The 14,905-nt window shown below is 62.8% G+C and overlaps 1 protein-coding gene across 1 annotated transcript in view; it reads right to left on the bottom strand.

Annotated features, from left to right (window-relative positions):
* Window positions 1-48: 48 nt before the first annotated feature.
* PHKA1 (phosphorylase kinase regulatory subunit alpha 1) overlaps window positions 49-14,905 on the bottom strand; it is a 25,069-nt gene continuing 10,212 nt past the window's right edge. Inside the window, exons 2-32 of the mRNA XM_035324230.1 lie at window positions 14,647-14,694; window positions 14,112-14,280; window positions 13,690-13,772; window positions 13,497-13,577; window positions 13,201-13,299; window positions 12,950-13,096; window positions 12,588-12,641; window positions 12,238-12,360; window positions 12,029-12,124; window positions 11,692-11,799; window positions 11,447-11,525; window positions 10,886-11,020; window positions 9,999-10,108; window positions 9,683-9,827; window positions 8,687-8,765; window positions 8,124-8,299; window positions 6,228-6,404; window positions 5,927-6,021; window positions 5,628-5,767; window positions 5,336-5,492; window positions 5,096-5,175; window positions 4,892-4,970; window positions 4,675-4,804; window positions 4,227-4,328; window positions 3,791-3,906; window positions 3,419-3,457; window positions 2,442-2,486; window positions 1,921-2,091; window positions 1,344-1,397; window positions 1,006-1,206; window positions 49-815 (exon numbers count right to left, since the gene is read on the bottom strand). Of these exons, the coding sequence (XP_035180121.1) occupies window positions 642-815; window positions 1,006-1,206; window positions 1,344-1,397; window positions 1,921-2,091; window positions 2,442-2,486; window positions 3,419-3,457; window positions 3,791-3,906; window positions 4,227-4,328; window positions 4,675-4,804; window positions 4,892-4,970; window positions 5,096-5,175; window positions 5,336-5,492; window positions 5,628-5,767; window positions 5,927-6,021; window positions 6,228-6,404; window positions 8,124-8,299; window positions 8,687-8,765; window positions 9,683-9,827; window positions 9,999-10,108; window positions 10,886-11,020; window positions 11,447-11,525; window positions 11,692-11,799; window positions 12,029-12,124; window positions 12,238-12,360; window positions 12,588-12,641; window positions 12,950-13,096; window positions 13,201-13,299; window positions 13,497-13,577; window positions 13,690-13,772; window positions 14,112-14,280; window positions 14,647-14,694 (3,492 nt within the window). The 3' untranslated portion in view covers window positions 49-641. The remainder of the gene's footprint in view (window positions 816-1,005; window positions 1,207-1,343; window positions 1,398-1,920; window positions 2,092-2,441; window positions 2,487-3,418; window positions 3,458-3,790; window positions 3,907-4,226; window positions 4,329-4,674; window positions 4,805-4,891; window positions 4,971-5,095; window positions 5,176-5,335; window positions 5,493-5,627; window positions 5,768-5,926; window positions 6,022-6,227; window positions 6,405-8,123; window positions 8,300-8,686; window positions 8,766-9,682; window positions 9,828-9,998; window positions 10,109-10,885; window positions 11,021-11,446; window positions 11,526-11,691; window positions 11,800-12,028; window positions 12,125-12,237; window positions 12,361-12,587; window positions 12,642-12,949; window positions 13,097-13,200; window positions 13,300-13,496; window positions 13,578-13,689; window positions 13,773-14,111; window positions 14,281-14,646; window positions 14,695-14,905) is intronic.

The following is a 14,905-nucleotide window of genomic DNA, read 5'->3' as shown; positions in this document are numbered from 1 at the left end:
GGGTGCTGGAGATGTTTTATTGCGGGCTCCCACACAGCACGAGCGGGGTTTTTTTGTTGGTTTGTTTTAAAAACGTTTGTTATAAAAGGCCCGAGGCCCGCAGGGGGGCCTCAGGCCGGCTCACAGCCAGGCAGGCCCTGAGGGGCAGGGGGCTGCTGGCACAGCCCCCGAGCAGCTTTAAGGCAAACCAGACCTGGAGGTCAGCAAACACACGTGGAAAACACTTCCCCCGGGATTTTGGGGGGGAAAGAGGCGTGGGGAGGGCACAGGCTGCCCGCTCCCCATCAGTCCAACAGCGCTATCCCTATCAGCAGCTGGAAGAGCACCAGCTCTAGCTAGAGGACACCCCGCAGATTTGGAGGACAAAGCAGCACAGAACGGGTCAAAAACCTCCAATCTGCTGCAGGCGGGGGTGGGGGGGTCCTTCCAGGCCCCCTCAAACACAGCCAGCCCTGAGGAGAGCTGCACCACAAGGCAGGCAGGTGCTGGTACCGCAAGCGGGCTTGGAAGCTCAGCCCTTCCCCGCCGGCGCCGCTCCCCCGGCGCGAGGCCGTCTGCCTGCAAACCCAGCCCCAAGGTTCAAGGGAGGGTTCAACAACCCTCCCGCCGAGTCCGCAGGCCGGGGAGAAGAGCGGCGAGATCTACTGCATGGCGCAGCCGTCGCCGGGCAGGAATTCGTAGACGTACAGGGCCACCGACTTGGAGAGGTAGGTCATGGTGCCGAACCGGCCGCTCGGCGCGCTGTCGTACAGCAGGCTGCAGATGCCCGTCGTGGGATCCCTCTCCAGCATGTCGTCGTCAGCACCCAGGGCTTTCTGGATTTTGGATGGGGAAGGAGAAAGGCAGCATGAGGAACAGGCTGCCACCCGCCAGCCGGCACCCCACGCATGAAGCAGAGGGAGGAGGACACCGCGTTGTTGCCGTGCCCCAGTGGGGACGACGGGCAGGACCCTCAGCGTGGGTGACTGACCCTTAGGCAGCCTGGGAGCTGACTGCAGCCCCTACCTGCTCCTCGTAGAAAAGGTCGTTGGCTGTGTGCACGATCTTTTCCACGGCTATGATGCCCCCGATGGTGTGCACCTCCATGTCCACCAGCATGGTGAGCACCAAGATGGCCTCCACCAGCAGCTGCCGGTACTCGGGCTGGGGCACGCGGTTGAGGACTGCCTCCACGTGCACGGCGAACTTCATTTCCCCCGGGGTCATCTGCGTGGAGGGGGGAAGAAATGCACCTAGAGCATTGTTATCACCAGCACAAGTCCTGAGCCACGCTGGGCACTTGTCCAGGGCAGCTACGCACCCAACACCAACCCCCTTGCCCTGTTCCCTCATAAACCTCCTACCTCTCTGGTTGTTGAAGAGGGGAGAACAAAGCCCTCCACGGAAAGACCATGGCACTGCAGAACAAGATGTAGAGACCATGGTTACAGCCTGGAGCAGCACTGTGCGCTCGTTCCCAGCTGAGCATCAGTAATGTGCTGCCCACGCACTCCAGCTCCACCTCCCGACTCCTTACAACACTCCATCACTCCTTAAACCTCGCTTCGGCATCACCTGGGGCACTCCCACACCCAGCGCGGGGCTCTGCTCCCTGGTTTACCATGCCAACGATGAGCAGCGCCTGGAGCTGCCTCAGCTGTGGCTCCAGCTCTGGGCTCCCACAGCTCACAGCCCTGCCCAACACACAAAGCTCCTCAGCAGACCTAGCCCCAACGTGCAAGGGTCACAGCAGGGTGAAGTAGGTCCTACGTGCCTACAAGGCAGCTCCAGCTCTTCCCCCAGCTTCCCGGGGCCAGCAGAAGGCCTTGTCCATGAAGCATGTGTCATCACAACCTTGGGGACCAGCCCTGGGTGTCAAATTCACCCTGGGAAGGCTGGTGCCGTGCGTGCGGAAAGGAGCCAGCTGGACGTCCAGCTCACCTTCTGCAGGATCTTCCAGACCTTCTGGTAGAAGCCCATGGGGACACGGTTGAGGGCCCCATCCAGCCGCCGTCTCCGCTTCCACTGGCCCTGGCGGCTGTCCTTACTGCTCTGGTCTTCCAGCATGCTCGAAAAGGAGCCCTTGCCCAGCAGCTCCGAGTGCCCAGTGGACTGGGCAGACAAAACAAGGACCATGGAAACCTCTGCAGCGTTCAACAGCCCACGAGAGCGCAGCCTGCTGCCACCCAAGGGCTTGTGCCCACCCAGCCTGGATCCCAGGGCAGAGCTGCCACCCCCTGTCCCCCTGCAGTGCCCAAGCTGTGCTGAACGGGCAGGAGAACGGGGACATTCTCCACAGCAGGGGACACCAGAGTTGGTCACGCTCCGCACCAAGCAAAGCCTGACCCATAGCCCCAGCTCCCCGCAGCCTGGAGGGCAGCAGCCCCCACGGGAGCCCAGCTCCTTCCTGCAGCCACACAACAGGACAGACCCCGTGCACGCAGCCAACAAACATGGGTTACCAGAGAGGGCATCAGGTCACCATCCCCGGACTGCAAACTGATGGGCTGAAGGAGAAAAGGAGAGACAGAAATCAAACCGGGCCGGGGCCGGGCAGCCGTGGCGGCGAGCGGAGCAGCAGCAGCACAGACCAAGCTCAGTTATCCCAAGGGCTGCGGTTAGCTGGAGACTGAGAGGTAGTTTTGAGAGGTGAGCTGTGGAAAGTCTCACATTAGCATCAGAGGGGGAAAAGACCGCACTGGAGTAGGAGCAGGGCTGTTGTTGGCTGCTGGCACGGGCAAGGATTTAGTCTCAGGCGGAGCGGAGGGCCAGCAGCAGGTCACCACCCGCAGGTGACTGTCCTCGCCACGTGCACGGTCCCGCTGCCAGGCTTCACCCTGCAGCAGGTCAGCCATAAACCTGCTGCATCCACCTGGGCCCCACAGGCTCTGTGAGGACAGGACCTCGCCAGGACACAAGCCAGGCACCAGAGGAGGTCCTAGTCCAGCATGTGCCCAAGAGGAGGTAGAATGGGGGGTACAGGCGGGATCCAGTGATCACCGGTCACTGTCCCAGCAGCACCACTGCTGGTCATGGCGTTGGAGACACCGTGCCACCTTGCTCAGCACTTCTTTGTTGGTATTACGGGATCTGTTCAGCTGTGGCAGCTATGCAGCACAGCTCCTAGCTGGCTGCAGTGCACCCATGGCTTTGAGAAACCTTCCTCCCCGATGGCCTCACCGGAGCAGGTCCCAAACGGGAGCTGCCTGAATGCTGTGGGGCCACCCATCCACAGCGACCCCTTCCCGGGGCGCCTCCCCCCAGCCCTAAACAGAGCTCCCCCGAGCCTGCCGAGAGGGGAAGCCAGCTCATTGCTGCAGCAGCTCGCTCAGCGGGTTCGTTTAGGAAAGCTCATTAACTCATGCATGCTCGGAAGCTGCCCTAGTATGCAGCATGAGGGGTAAAAGCTGAGGCCGGAGGAGGACCAAGGTGGCTTCACCTTACTCCCGGTCAGAGACTGCCTACGTTTATCCAGTTGCTGAAAGAGAAGAAGGAAATGAAGTTGCTGCTGCTGCAAGAGGCCCACCAGGACACCAGCCCCACGGGGGAACTGCATGGTCCTGCCCACCCCTGCACCCCCTGGAGCACCCCTGTGCTCCCCCTGTACTGCACTGCCGGAGCGACCCCCACGTTAGATTTACCCCACATCCCCTTCAGGGTAGAACCGAGCCCAGACGGGCTCCTGGAGACAGCTCTAAGCTCTCTAAAGCCCAAGGGCAACCCATATTGACTCTCCCATCAATCCTGCTTGTCCCGGAGCTGCTTGTCCCCACAAAACTCCACAGGAGCAGCCGGCACCGCCTGCCCTCACCTGTTTGATCTCACTTTTCAGCCTGACGATGCCAGCACGCTCGGGCTTGGTGGCCCCGACAGCGCCCACCTCGCAGATGGAGATGGCGGTGGTGACCGACGAGTCCACCGATCGCACTGGGGGAGAGGAGAGGTCCACAGTGGGTCCCACAGCTCAGGACGTACGTGTCTGTTCACGCAGCCTTGCCCTCTATTCCAACCAGCCCCACAGCGCAGAGCTGCTGCAATTCAGGCTGGATCGGACCAAAAACTGAGCTGAGGATAGCCACACGACTTGGGCTTCATCCTGAGAAACCTGCTCAGCACCACCCCGCTGATCACAGCTTCTTGCTGGACCACTGCAGTGCCAAGCAGGAGAACGGGGACATTCTCCACAGCAGGGGACACCAGAGTTGGTCACACTCTGCACCAAGACCCAGCTCTGCCAGGAGACTCACCACTCTTCTCCACCCCAAACTCCTTGCCAGAGAGGATGTGGAAGAGGAGGCTCTTCATGTCGGACGGGCTGAGATTCATCAGGTTCTCAGTGGCTTCTCCAGCTGGAGAGAACAGAGTTGGGACGTGGTACCCCCTTCACAACTCTCCTGGGAGATCTGTAGCCTGCGCCCCAGTCCGTTAGCAGGGGGTACACCTCGTCCTCCAAGGACACACGTTAACCCCAGACGTTGCCTACAGCAGGGATTCTTCCCCACGCCAACCCAAGGCATCGCCACGAAATCACCTACTTGTGCTACCCGAGAGCAGTCCCAGCCACAAACCCTGACACCTTCATGCCGGGTCTCATCGTGGCACTGAGAGCTGCCCGTTTTTAACGGCACTTCTCCTCCCTGGCTGACAGGGCCCCCAGCGTCACATCCCCCGTCCCACTGACCTCGTCGCACATACCCGAGCAGCGCAGGGAGTGTGCCAGCTCTGTGGCCATCACCTGGATGATGAGCCCGATGCGGATTCGAAACATCTCAGCGAAGAGCGCGGGCTGGGTGCGCATGTACATGGCCAAGTACACCATGATCTCCTGGGGGGACAGAGGCAGGTCACCCCACGGCTCCTCACAGCCGCTGACACCCAGCCGCGGGGTCCCCCCGCTGCCCCAGCCCGTCACCTGGGTGAGGATGGACACGCTGAGGTTCTTCTCGCTGGCTTCGTCAATGAGGTGAACGAGCTCCTCGTAGGGGATCGGGCTGGGGAGGGAACGGCAGGAGGAGGTAAGGGACGGCCCCGCGTCCCTCCTGCTCCTGGGAGGAGATGCAGCCCCACGGCCAGCCCCAGCCCAGCACACGTGGCGAGGGAGAGGCGCCGCACTCACGCGGAGATGGTCTTCTCGCGTGGCTCTGGGGGCAGCCCCACCGTCAAGTGCTTCTGGTGAGACAGGAGGTCCGTGCAGGCCTGGGGACAGAAAGGTCCCCCCAGGCATCACCACCAGCTCTGGGTTCTTCAGCCCCAGGCGGAGGGACGCAGAGCTGATGTCGCCACAGTTCTCTTGCCCTCCCAGCTGCCTCTTCCCTGAAGCCCTCAGCCCACCAGAGCTCGCCAGCAGGGCTCTTACCTCATCCAGAGCTTCCACTTTCTTCTTCAGGATGCCGGAGATGTAGCGGATTAGAGCCCACTGGCGCGTGGCGCCCACCCGCACGTACAGCTCGGTGAGGAGCTCCTTAACAGTAGGGCCAGGCTCGCTCTCCAACCCCGTGTGCCACTCGGGTCCCCTGTGGGGAAGGAGATGCTGGGTTAGTGCCACCAGCTCGCCCAGTGGCAGCGCCCAGGCTCTGCGGGTCGAGACATGAGCACGGCTGTGCCTGCTCTCCGCTCAGCGAGCGGGCAGGACGCTGAGCTCGCCGTACTTGAGGATGTGGAGCATGTAGAGGATATCCGCCTGCTCCTGCAGCGTGGGGCAGATGCGCAGCTGGTCCACCAGCGCCTTGCAGTCCACGTTGCCAGCCTCATCACGGGGCAGGTTCATCTCCGCATGGAGTGTGTGGCTCTGGGGAAGGGAGCCCCATGCTCCTGGTTAGCACCCGTGAGCATCCCCGACCAAAGAGGGCCAAGCTTTCCCCACACAGCCCCAGCAGGGGCCTCGGGCTCCAGCCAAAATGCCAGCCCGGTGGTGCTGCCTGCCCAGCTGGGAAGGGAAGGGGCTCACCTTGCCCTCCTGCTCATGCTGGTGGGGCGAGCTCAGCAACTTGACCGACTGCTGGGATGCCTGGAAGATCTTGCTGGGGACGTACATCCCGACGTCTAAGAGACAGACAGGGTTGGTGCAGGCGCTTCTCAACTCCAACCGCCATCGCTGTGCCCCAAACCAGCTCCCATCCCACCTCCCGCTCCACCAGCAGCCCCCCCGGCTCACGCTGGATCCCACGTGGATGGGGAAGCTCCCGAAGGCACCTCAGCCCCACCACCGGGATGGAGCGGAGCTGGGGAAGGTTGCCGGCGTCACTCACTCTGGACGTGAAGGTCCTTGGCCTTGGACGCCAGGGACATGAGGTCGCGGGTGGTGTGCACGGCGGCGCGGAAGCGGCTCAGCCCTCCCCGCTGGGCGGTGGGAGGGAGGTTGGCCTGGGGGACCGTGCGCTGCAGCAGGTGGTCCAGGTACTGCGCCACCTCGTCGTACGTGTCCGCTGCAACGGGAGGAAGAAGAGAAGGGCTTCAGCCACCGGGCGCCGCAGCATCCCAGGGCAGAGCTCCCCAGCCGTGCCCCGGCAGGGACTGAGCTTCGCTGGCGGCACAAAGCGACAGCGCGGGGCGAGCGCCGGCAGGACAGACGGACGGTGGCGGCAGCGGCACCGCCAGGGGAGGCACTGTCTGTCCCAGCAGAGACTGCTGAGGGTGCCCCGGCACGGCAAAGGCCTCGTCCCGGCAGAGCTCCAGCACGAGAGCAAGACAGGGTGGGTTTCGTGACCGTTACTTGTGCTTGGGAATCACCGGTTATTTCTCAGGAGGAGCTACAGGAGGGCAGCCTGCTCTCCTGTGTAAACTGCCACCTCCCGCACAGCTCTTTGCCCTGCCTCCAGCAGCTCGCAGCTTCACTTCGGAGGCACCAGGGCCGCTGCTCACTACCTGCAGCATGGAGAGGGCACTCAGAGGCCACGTCTCTGCTGCCCAGGGGGTGACAGCACCGCGGAGCTGCGCGGGTGATGCCCCAGGTGGGGGGTGCCCCACGCCAGGCGATGCCACGCCAACACAGAGCTGTTGGTGTGTTTCCAGCTGGGGCAGAGCCTTGCTGCTGTCCAGAAGCTTTTCTGCTCCAGGAGGAGAGTTTAGGGATGGCATCCAAGGCCGGCAGCATGATATCTCCTTCCCACATCTGGCGGGAATGCCCTGAACCAGCACCTGGAGGCTCCGTTAGGGAAGTCCCCCAAGACAGACATCGCATCTGAGAACATCGTCCTGCCCACCTGCGGCGCCAGACCACAGGAAAACTTTAAAAGGAGCGTCTTTTAGGGTGGACACACTGGCCAGGCAGGCCCCATCTTCTGCTGGGGTAAAGGGAAAACGGACCCCCTGGGGGAGCTCGGCCGCAGCCCGCAAAGCTGCAGCACCAGGCAGGACAACTGGAGAGCGTGGGTGAAGCGAGAGAACGACAGTCATGCAAGAGAAAGAAGCATTCAGAGTCGCAGCGGTGCAGACGTTGGCTCCAGGAGCAGCAGAGGCAGAGCAGATCGATGGGAAGGCTGGGAAGATGACCGACACTGGGTCACGCAGGAGGAGGTGCCCAGGGCTGCTTGCAAGGGGAGCAGCAAAACCTGCACCCTGCTGTGGTCTCAGGACATGGGGGTCCTCCGCGCTGTGACGGGCCACAGCCCCTACGGGCACCCTGTCCATGGCAGCAAGGCTCACGCTGTCCCTGTCCAGGGACACCCAAAGGCCTTGTGACACCACCCGGAGACTGCTGGGGGACGTGATGGCTCTTCCCCACCACCTCGGGCACTGTACCATCACCTTCTGCACCGGCACTTGTGCTGACCGCACCAAGATCTTCAGCCAAATCTCCCGGGCAGAGGCAGGTTGCCGAGCCCTCGTCTCTTCCCCGCGCAACAGCCTACGAAGGTTGGGGTGGCTCGCTCAGGGACAGCCCCCGTGCTCGCTGCAGCCACGTTCCCCAACCTCAACCCCCGTCCGTCCGGGACACCCGTCCGGCGAGGGGCTGCGACAGCCACCTCCGGTCACCCAGCCCCGCCGCCCCGCGAGCCTCACCCGGAACGGGTTAATTGGCGGCGGGAACCCAAGTGGATGGAGAACTCGGTGGCAGGCGCTGTCAGGGAGGTTGGGAGCTAAGGGTTTACGGGAGAGTTGGGCATTTTCCGTGCCACAGCAGCGACTGGCCTGTTCCCCCTTACCATCCTCTGCCAACTGCAAGCCATGCAGCCACTCCTCAGGGTCTAGCTCCTCAAAGCTGTCAATGCCGAGCTCGTAACCGTTGGCAAAGACCTTACCCTCCGGCCCAGGGTCCATGAAGCTGAGGTGCGTTCGGCACGACGTTGTCAGGAACTCCGACAACTTACCCGTCTGGATCCTGGGCAAGAGGAGGGGAGGTCACACAGAGGAAGGGGGGGGCAGTGCCCTTGGCTCGCCTCCTGGACTCAGGGCAGCCCTTCGGCAGGGAGCGTGCACAAATCCCACAGCCTGCTTTTAGCTGTTTGCAGCTCCTCCAGCCACGCACGGGGAAGGAAATGCTGCCCAAAAGCTACCAGAGGGGTCCTACAGCCATGGATTGAATGGCACAAAGAGATACATCCTCTCCTGCATCTCCTCAGCTGGGATCGTAGCCTGGGGTGCGCTTACAACCCAGCACACCCCCAGCACATCCTCCACAGCTCGTTCCCCGACAGCCAAGGCTCGGGCCGAGCTCTGGGAGGACACCAGCCCCCTCCCCTGCTGTGCCCCAAGAAGCTGCGCTCACCTTGCGCCACCGAAATACCCGTCCTGCAGCTTCCGCAGCGTTGCCAGCACCGCGGGGTGCACGCTGCTGCCTGTTTCGTCTGTTGGGGACAGAGAGGCAGGCAGTCAGGCTCTCCTGCTCCAACAGGCTCCTGGTAACACGGGGCCAGGTGGGCATTCAGACATGCAAAGCACCCCGGCAGCAGCCAGACCCTTGCTCTGGGGTGCGCAGCCAAGGCTGTGGCACCACCAGCGCCACCCAAGAAGAGAAATTCAGGACTGTCTAGGCTGGATAGCCAGCAAAGCCAGGCCAGGGTGCACTCCGAGCCCCTGGGATTTTACCTTGGGCTGAAATCGTCAGCACCAGACAGCAGCAATCCTAACAGCCCCCTGCTCCCGCCCTGGCTGTCAGGGTGCCGCTGAGGTGCTGGGGTAAGGCTGATGGGGCAGAGGACACCACAGCAAAGAGAGACACCACAGAACACCCAAGGGGATTTCAAGTGAAGGAGGAAAACCAGAAAGGCCTGAAGGCACTGTGGAGTCACTTCCCTGTGCCGGCTCATGGGGAAGAAGTGAGAGCTGCTCCAGAGAAGCCAGTTTTGCTCTGAGCCACTGCGCAGCTTTCTGCTCCTTCTGGTTTTCTGTTTTCCCCTCCTTGTCGTTTAGGAAAGCCTTTAAGGGGCAGTTAGCCGTGGTGAAGAGTTAAGATGCAGGAAGAGCCCCAGGAACACTTTTACAAGGGAATTGTTTTTCGGTCTTGCTCCCAAAAGGCTTCCCAAACAGGCCTAGCTGCCTGGAGACAAAATGCTTCCATGCCAACAAACCTGCCTGGAGCTTCAGGCGCTGCTGCTTGGCAGGTAGCCCTGCCGGCAACCAGGACAGCTGCCAGCTCAGCGTGACTCCTTTGAGCTGCGAGCTCTTCACAGGACGCCGCTGGCTGGTCCGGCCCTGCCGTGTCCCCATTACCCGGACTGTCCCCAAACACCCACCCCGGCAGAGAAGGCTGGAGGATCTGTACCGAGCATGGTTTGAGAGACGGGGAAGGTGATGGTGGGCCGCCCGGTCATCCTCCAGCGGCTGCAGAGGTACGAGAGGTCCGTCCTCAGCATCTCCACAATCATCTTGTTGTCGAGTGCCAGGTAGAACTGCTGCTGGTCTATGAACTACGGGGCAAGCGGGAGATGTGAGCGGCCCTTTCTGCAGCCACCAGGTCCCTTTGGTGCCACCCGTGTCCTGCCATCAGCCACCCCCGAGAGCAACCGAGGCACTCAGCCAGCAGAGAAGCTTCCCGGCCTGGTTATATAGTGTGGCAGAGCCCGTGCAATGCCACCCACCTGCGGGGTGAAGGTAAAGATGTTCTTCCTGATGTTGTAGAGCTTGGAGGTGCCGAGGACGCCCATGTGCCGGTAGGGCCGTCCCGTCAGGCACATCTGCTTGTTGCGACCTGGGGAAGAGGAGGTTTTATGGCATCTTCCCCGAGCCCTCTCACAAAAGGGGATGCTGTAGCAAACGGAGACAGGCTCCTGTGCTAGCAGCCAGGAGGAAAAGGGTGGTTTGTGTTGGGTGACACAGCAGCCGCATCACCCTCGGGCACGTCAGCCCCACAGAGAGGCACCCCAGCAGCTGCCAGGCTGCTCCCCTGCCCCTTTTGCCCATGTCACACTTGGCCTTTTGGTGGCTTAAATTAGCCAGCGCTCGCGGCCTGGGGCAGGTCGGGTTTCTCCTTTGGCCTGGGCTGGATCTCCAGCTCCTGCACAACAAGCCCTGTGCCCGAGGAGTTGTGGCATCAGGGAATGAGCGTCCAGATTTCAACACTCCCTCCCCTCACACCCTGCCTTCCCTCCAGCAACAGCCATCCTGCCTGGGCTGCAGACTCAGCCAGGAGACCCCTCCCTGGGGTCTGGCTGGTTTCCCTCACCGAAATTTGGGTGTAGGAACAAAAACCAGCTCCTGCCTCTACCAGGTCCACCCCAGTGGCACTGATCAGAGCCTCTGCCTGTCCCTGGGCTGCTGTGGAACTGTAACACCAAAGCTTCACCCCTTCCAGAACCTCCCCGAACAGTCCTGCCTGCCACCCCTGTTCCCTGCAGGCACAGAAGCAGCGTTACCAGGCCCTGGAATGGATGGCAACGTCCTAAGCAGACGGGCAGGACATCAGCATCTGCGAGAGGATGGGAACGACCCTTCCGCACCCCCTCTCCCGCAGAAGCTTGCGGCTCACCCAGGCGCGCGTAGATGTGGCTGAGGATGCGAGCAGGCTGCACCCTGATGGGGTAAACGTCGGCCACGGTCTCCACATCGATGCCCTCCTTCCTCAGGACAGCCTTGATCCCCTCGGTCTCCGCCAGGATGCACACTGCGGAGGGAGGAGAGCAGGCTCAGAGCTCACGCTCAGGGGCACGCGGGTGTCCCAGCACTGCCCCTGGCCTTTGTGGACACACACAAGGTTCCACATCGTGCACAAGCGGCTGTCCGGGGTCTCTCTGGGGACCACAGCTCTGCCCTGCTCCCCATGCCACTCGCTACACCTAGCCGAGCAGCGGGAGGACAGGGCATGTTTTCAACCCCTGCAGAAGAGGCAGTGGCAGGAGTTGTTTCCTTTGGGCAACACAGAGGCCAGCAGAAGGACCTGCACCCCATCTTACACCCTGCTGCCAGAGCTGAGATCTGGCTCCACCAGCGAGCTGAGCCACCCCACAGCCAGCCCCCAGCACGGGGGCAGAGTCCTCATTTGTCCCCAGAGTCCCCGTGCAGGGGGTTGGGACCGGCCCCATTCGCTCACCTTGCACCACCACGTCAGGCTTGGGGACGGTCGCAAAGCGGCGGTTGAGGGGATCGATTTCACCAGGAGCTAGAAACCCCTGGGGGGAAAAAAAAAACAGGCGTTGAGGGGATGAACATTTCACGGGGTGTGCAAGGACGGAGGCGACAGCTTCCCCACCGCCGGTGGCTCAGGGTGGCAGCATTTGTCCTCAGAGCTCACAGCCTGGCCCGCCCAGCCCTCCCCAGTGCCACCGGCGACCGTACCTCGGCCATCAGGCAGCCCAGGATGTAGAGGGACTGGCCCCACATGAGCGGCAGCTTGCCCATGGGTATCCTGTCCACAGTGTGGGGGTTCCTGTATTCCTCATCCACCTGGAAGGGAAGCCAGGAGGTCAGCGAGGGACCCACAGGCAGGGGATGCTGAAGGAAATAGCACTGACGCATTTTAAAGCCTGCCAACCCGCCAGCAGGCTGTCAGCAAAGCACGGGGGCAAGATACACTTTGGCAAAAAAAAAAAAAGTAGTTTGTTTATCCAATAAGCCTTTGTTCTGTGGTGGCGTACTTTTTTGCAGACCCCCAGCGCAGCGTGGGGCAGCCCACCTTGTCCGGCGGGACGCTGTACAGCTCCGGCAGCAGGCGCACCCCGTTCTTCCCCTTGATGAGAACCCCCTCGAGGGCCTCCCGGTACTCCTGCACCTGGGGAGAGAGGAGAGGGGGTGAGCCAAGGGCACGGCTCCCTGCGTCCTTCCCTGCGCGCCTCCCTTGCCAGGGGGTCCTTCCCCTGCCCCGCCAGGTCCTGCCTCCCTTACCTGCTCCATGTTCCCGCTGAAAAGCCCGTCGATGATCAGGTACGTCCAAAACAGAGGCCACTCGCACTCAATGTTCTCAAAGAGCTTCAGCTCCGCGGGTTCGTAGTAGGGGCGGTTGGGATCCTGCAGAAGCCACAGCCACAAGGGTTGCAGGATCCCCTCAAAATCACGGGGTTCCAGCCCTTCCCCCCGCCCCCCCACCCCCAGGCGAGCCCCCAGCCCCAATTGCCCCCTGGGGCTCCTCAGGGCTCTCACCTGCGCCGTGCTCCCCCACCGCAGGCTTCGCACTGCGCCCGGGGGTGCTGAAAATGCAAGGCAGGGCAGCTTCTCCTCGGCACGGGGACACTCACCTCTTTGGGGGTCCTGTATCCATCGCGGAGGAAGCGGCAGCAGCCGTAGCGCCCCTGGGAGGGAGGGACAGAGGTGGTGAGCGTGAGGCACAGTGGGAGACACCTTCTGCCACCGCCGCAGAGGCACGGGGGGCTCCTCTGGCCAAATACCCCTCACTCGGTCACCCGGTGCCCAGGCACCACAGTCACAGCCCGGGGCCACGGCGTGCAGGACTGGGTTTTTGCATGGCCCCGCCGCAGGTCACGGAGACTGGGAGAGGGCAGGTCCCAGCACCCCTTCTCCAAGAACATTCCGGGGAAGGAAAGGGCTGCACGGTTCGGACTGCGTCTCCCGGAAGGGTGAGGAGGGCAGAGGCGCTCACCTGCAGCTTGGTGATGATCTCCTGCTTGGTGATTTCCACCAGCTCGCTGTCCTCCACAGCAAAGGCCGGGTAGGAGATGACAGAGAGCACGCTGGCGTCCACCTCCTTGGACGTGGAGGCCCTTGGCAGCATCGAGTGGAGGATGGACTGGGCGAAGGGGAAGGAGAGGGATTAAGTTGCCACCGCTCGTGCCACAAACCCAGCGGATCGCGATCAGCCCCGCAACGTTTCGACACGCGCAGGGACCTCACCTGGCAGTGCTGCACCTCGTCCGACAGCACCCGTATCACCGACTGCGGGCCTCCCTTGGCTCCAAAGAGATCCAGCTCATCCAGGGCCTCCAGGGCAGCCTGCAAGCAGGGCGACACCCAGAGCAGTGTGCGCTCCACCATGCTGCTCGCCCGTAAGAGCTCCCACCCCGCGCCAGCCCCACTGCCCAGTTTTGAGCAAGGAAGAGATGCAAACACCCCCCCCCGCATCTGCCGAGGCTGCAGAGCACCCCTGGCCAGAGAGCCACCACATCCTATCTCCCATCCCCCCAGCTCACCTTGGCCATGCCGACGGAGCTGGCGTTCAGTTCAGTGATGCCCTGGTTCGTCTTGTCCCCGCGCTCCCATATCCCAAAGTCCTGCGGGGAGGCAGCGCTTCGTGGCATGCCCCAAAAGCCTCGGAATCCCACCCAGTGGATCCCAGCAGGATCCCACCCCCTTTCCCCCGGCAAAGGCCCGCAGGCTACCCACCGCCGTCTTGTAGGCCGCTTCGATGTAGAAGACAAGGTTCTGGATGAAGTTGACCTCATCCAGGCTGTGAATTATGTGGAGGCCTGAACCGTGGGGGGAGAATCCAAGTTAGTCCGCAGGCGCTGCCAGGAAGGGGCTGCAGGAGCCAGCTGCCCCCTCCTCGCCCGCCCTGTGCTGTCCACATCCCCGCTCCCACCCCACACGGCAGCTCTGGGGCTTCAGGGAATTGGGGGGCTCTCAGAGCAGTGGGCACCGAGGGACCCGAACCCACCCCGCAAGCTGTGTCCCTGCACCAGGGGACATCCAGAAGCAGAGCCGCAGATCTGCCCCAAACGCCCCAGAGCCCTCAGTCCCCCTCCGTGTCATTCACTGCGCTCCCTCGAGACGCAGGTTTCCAAACGGCGTCCCACCGGCAGCGTCACCTGAGGCCGTCATCTGTGCCAGCATGAGCAGGTAGAGGGAGGTGGCATCCAGCTGCAGGTGCCCCCACTCGTGGTCCCCCACCACGGTGGCACAGGTGTGGGTGTTGTACTTGGCGTGGAGGCAGTCCCGCGTGCTCTGGCTGTACTTGAAGGCCTCCACCTTGTCCACCTGGAGAGGAAAAGCGTCCCCAGGGAAGCTCCGTGCACGCAGAGCCGGCAAGGGAACGGATCCCACAGCTCCTGCGTGAACCAAGGCCGTGGCTCCAGGCTCCTGGGCCACCCCGGGGCACACGGAAAGGAGGGGGGTCACCCCAAATGTTCTTGGGGAGAAGAACCACGGCGCCACAAGGCAGGGAGCAGCTTGGAGAGCACAAAGCTCCGCCGGCCACCAGCCCACAGCGCTGGGAGGCATCTCGGGGGGGGGGCAGACACCGGGTCAGGGCTAATTTTAAGACTTTCTGCAAGGAGGCCGTCCCTGCCCTCGTGGAGGAAAGCTGCAGAGGGCCGGCACCGACAGCCCTGAAGAGACCCCTACCTGTCTCATCATGCACTGGAGCAGGCCCCGCATCAGCTTCACCACGCTCTGCAGGGCGAAGGAAAACAACCCTGTGATCACCGCGGGGCCCGGCGAGGAGAAGCCCTGACTCAGGACCAGCTGGTGCCTGCTGACCTCTGCGGAACTCGGTGCCCGTAACCAGAGCCCCCCCCCGCTCGCCTTCCCCACGCCACGGGGGGGGCAGAAAACCCCACGGGGCCACACCGGGGGGGTGGGGGGGACACCAAAGGACGGGGCG

The sequence above is a fragment of the Oxyura jamaicensis genome, chromosome 4 (assembly GCF_011077185.1).
Source record: "Oxyura jamaicensis isolate SHBP4307 breed ruddy duck chromosome 4, BPBGC_Ojam_1.0, whole genome shotgun sequence".
Classification (NCBI taxonomy): domain Eukaryota; kingdom Metazoa; phylum Chordata; class Aves; order Anseriformes; family Anatidae; genus Oxyura; species Oxyura jamaicensis.
Note: the sequence above shows the minus strand (reverse complement) of the source record. Positions and strands in the feature narration are given on the sequence as shown.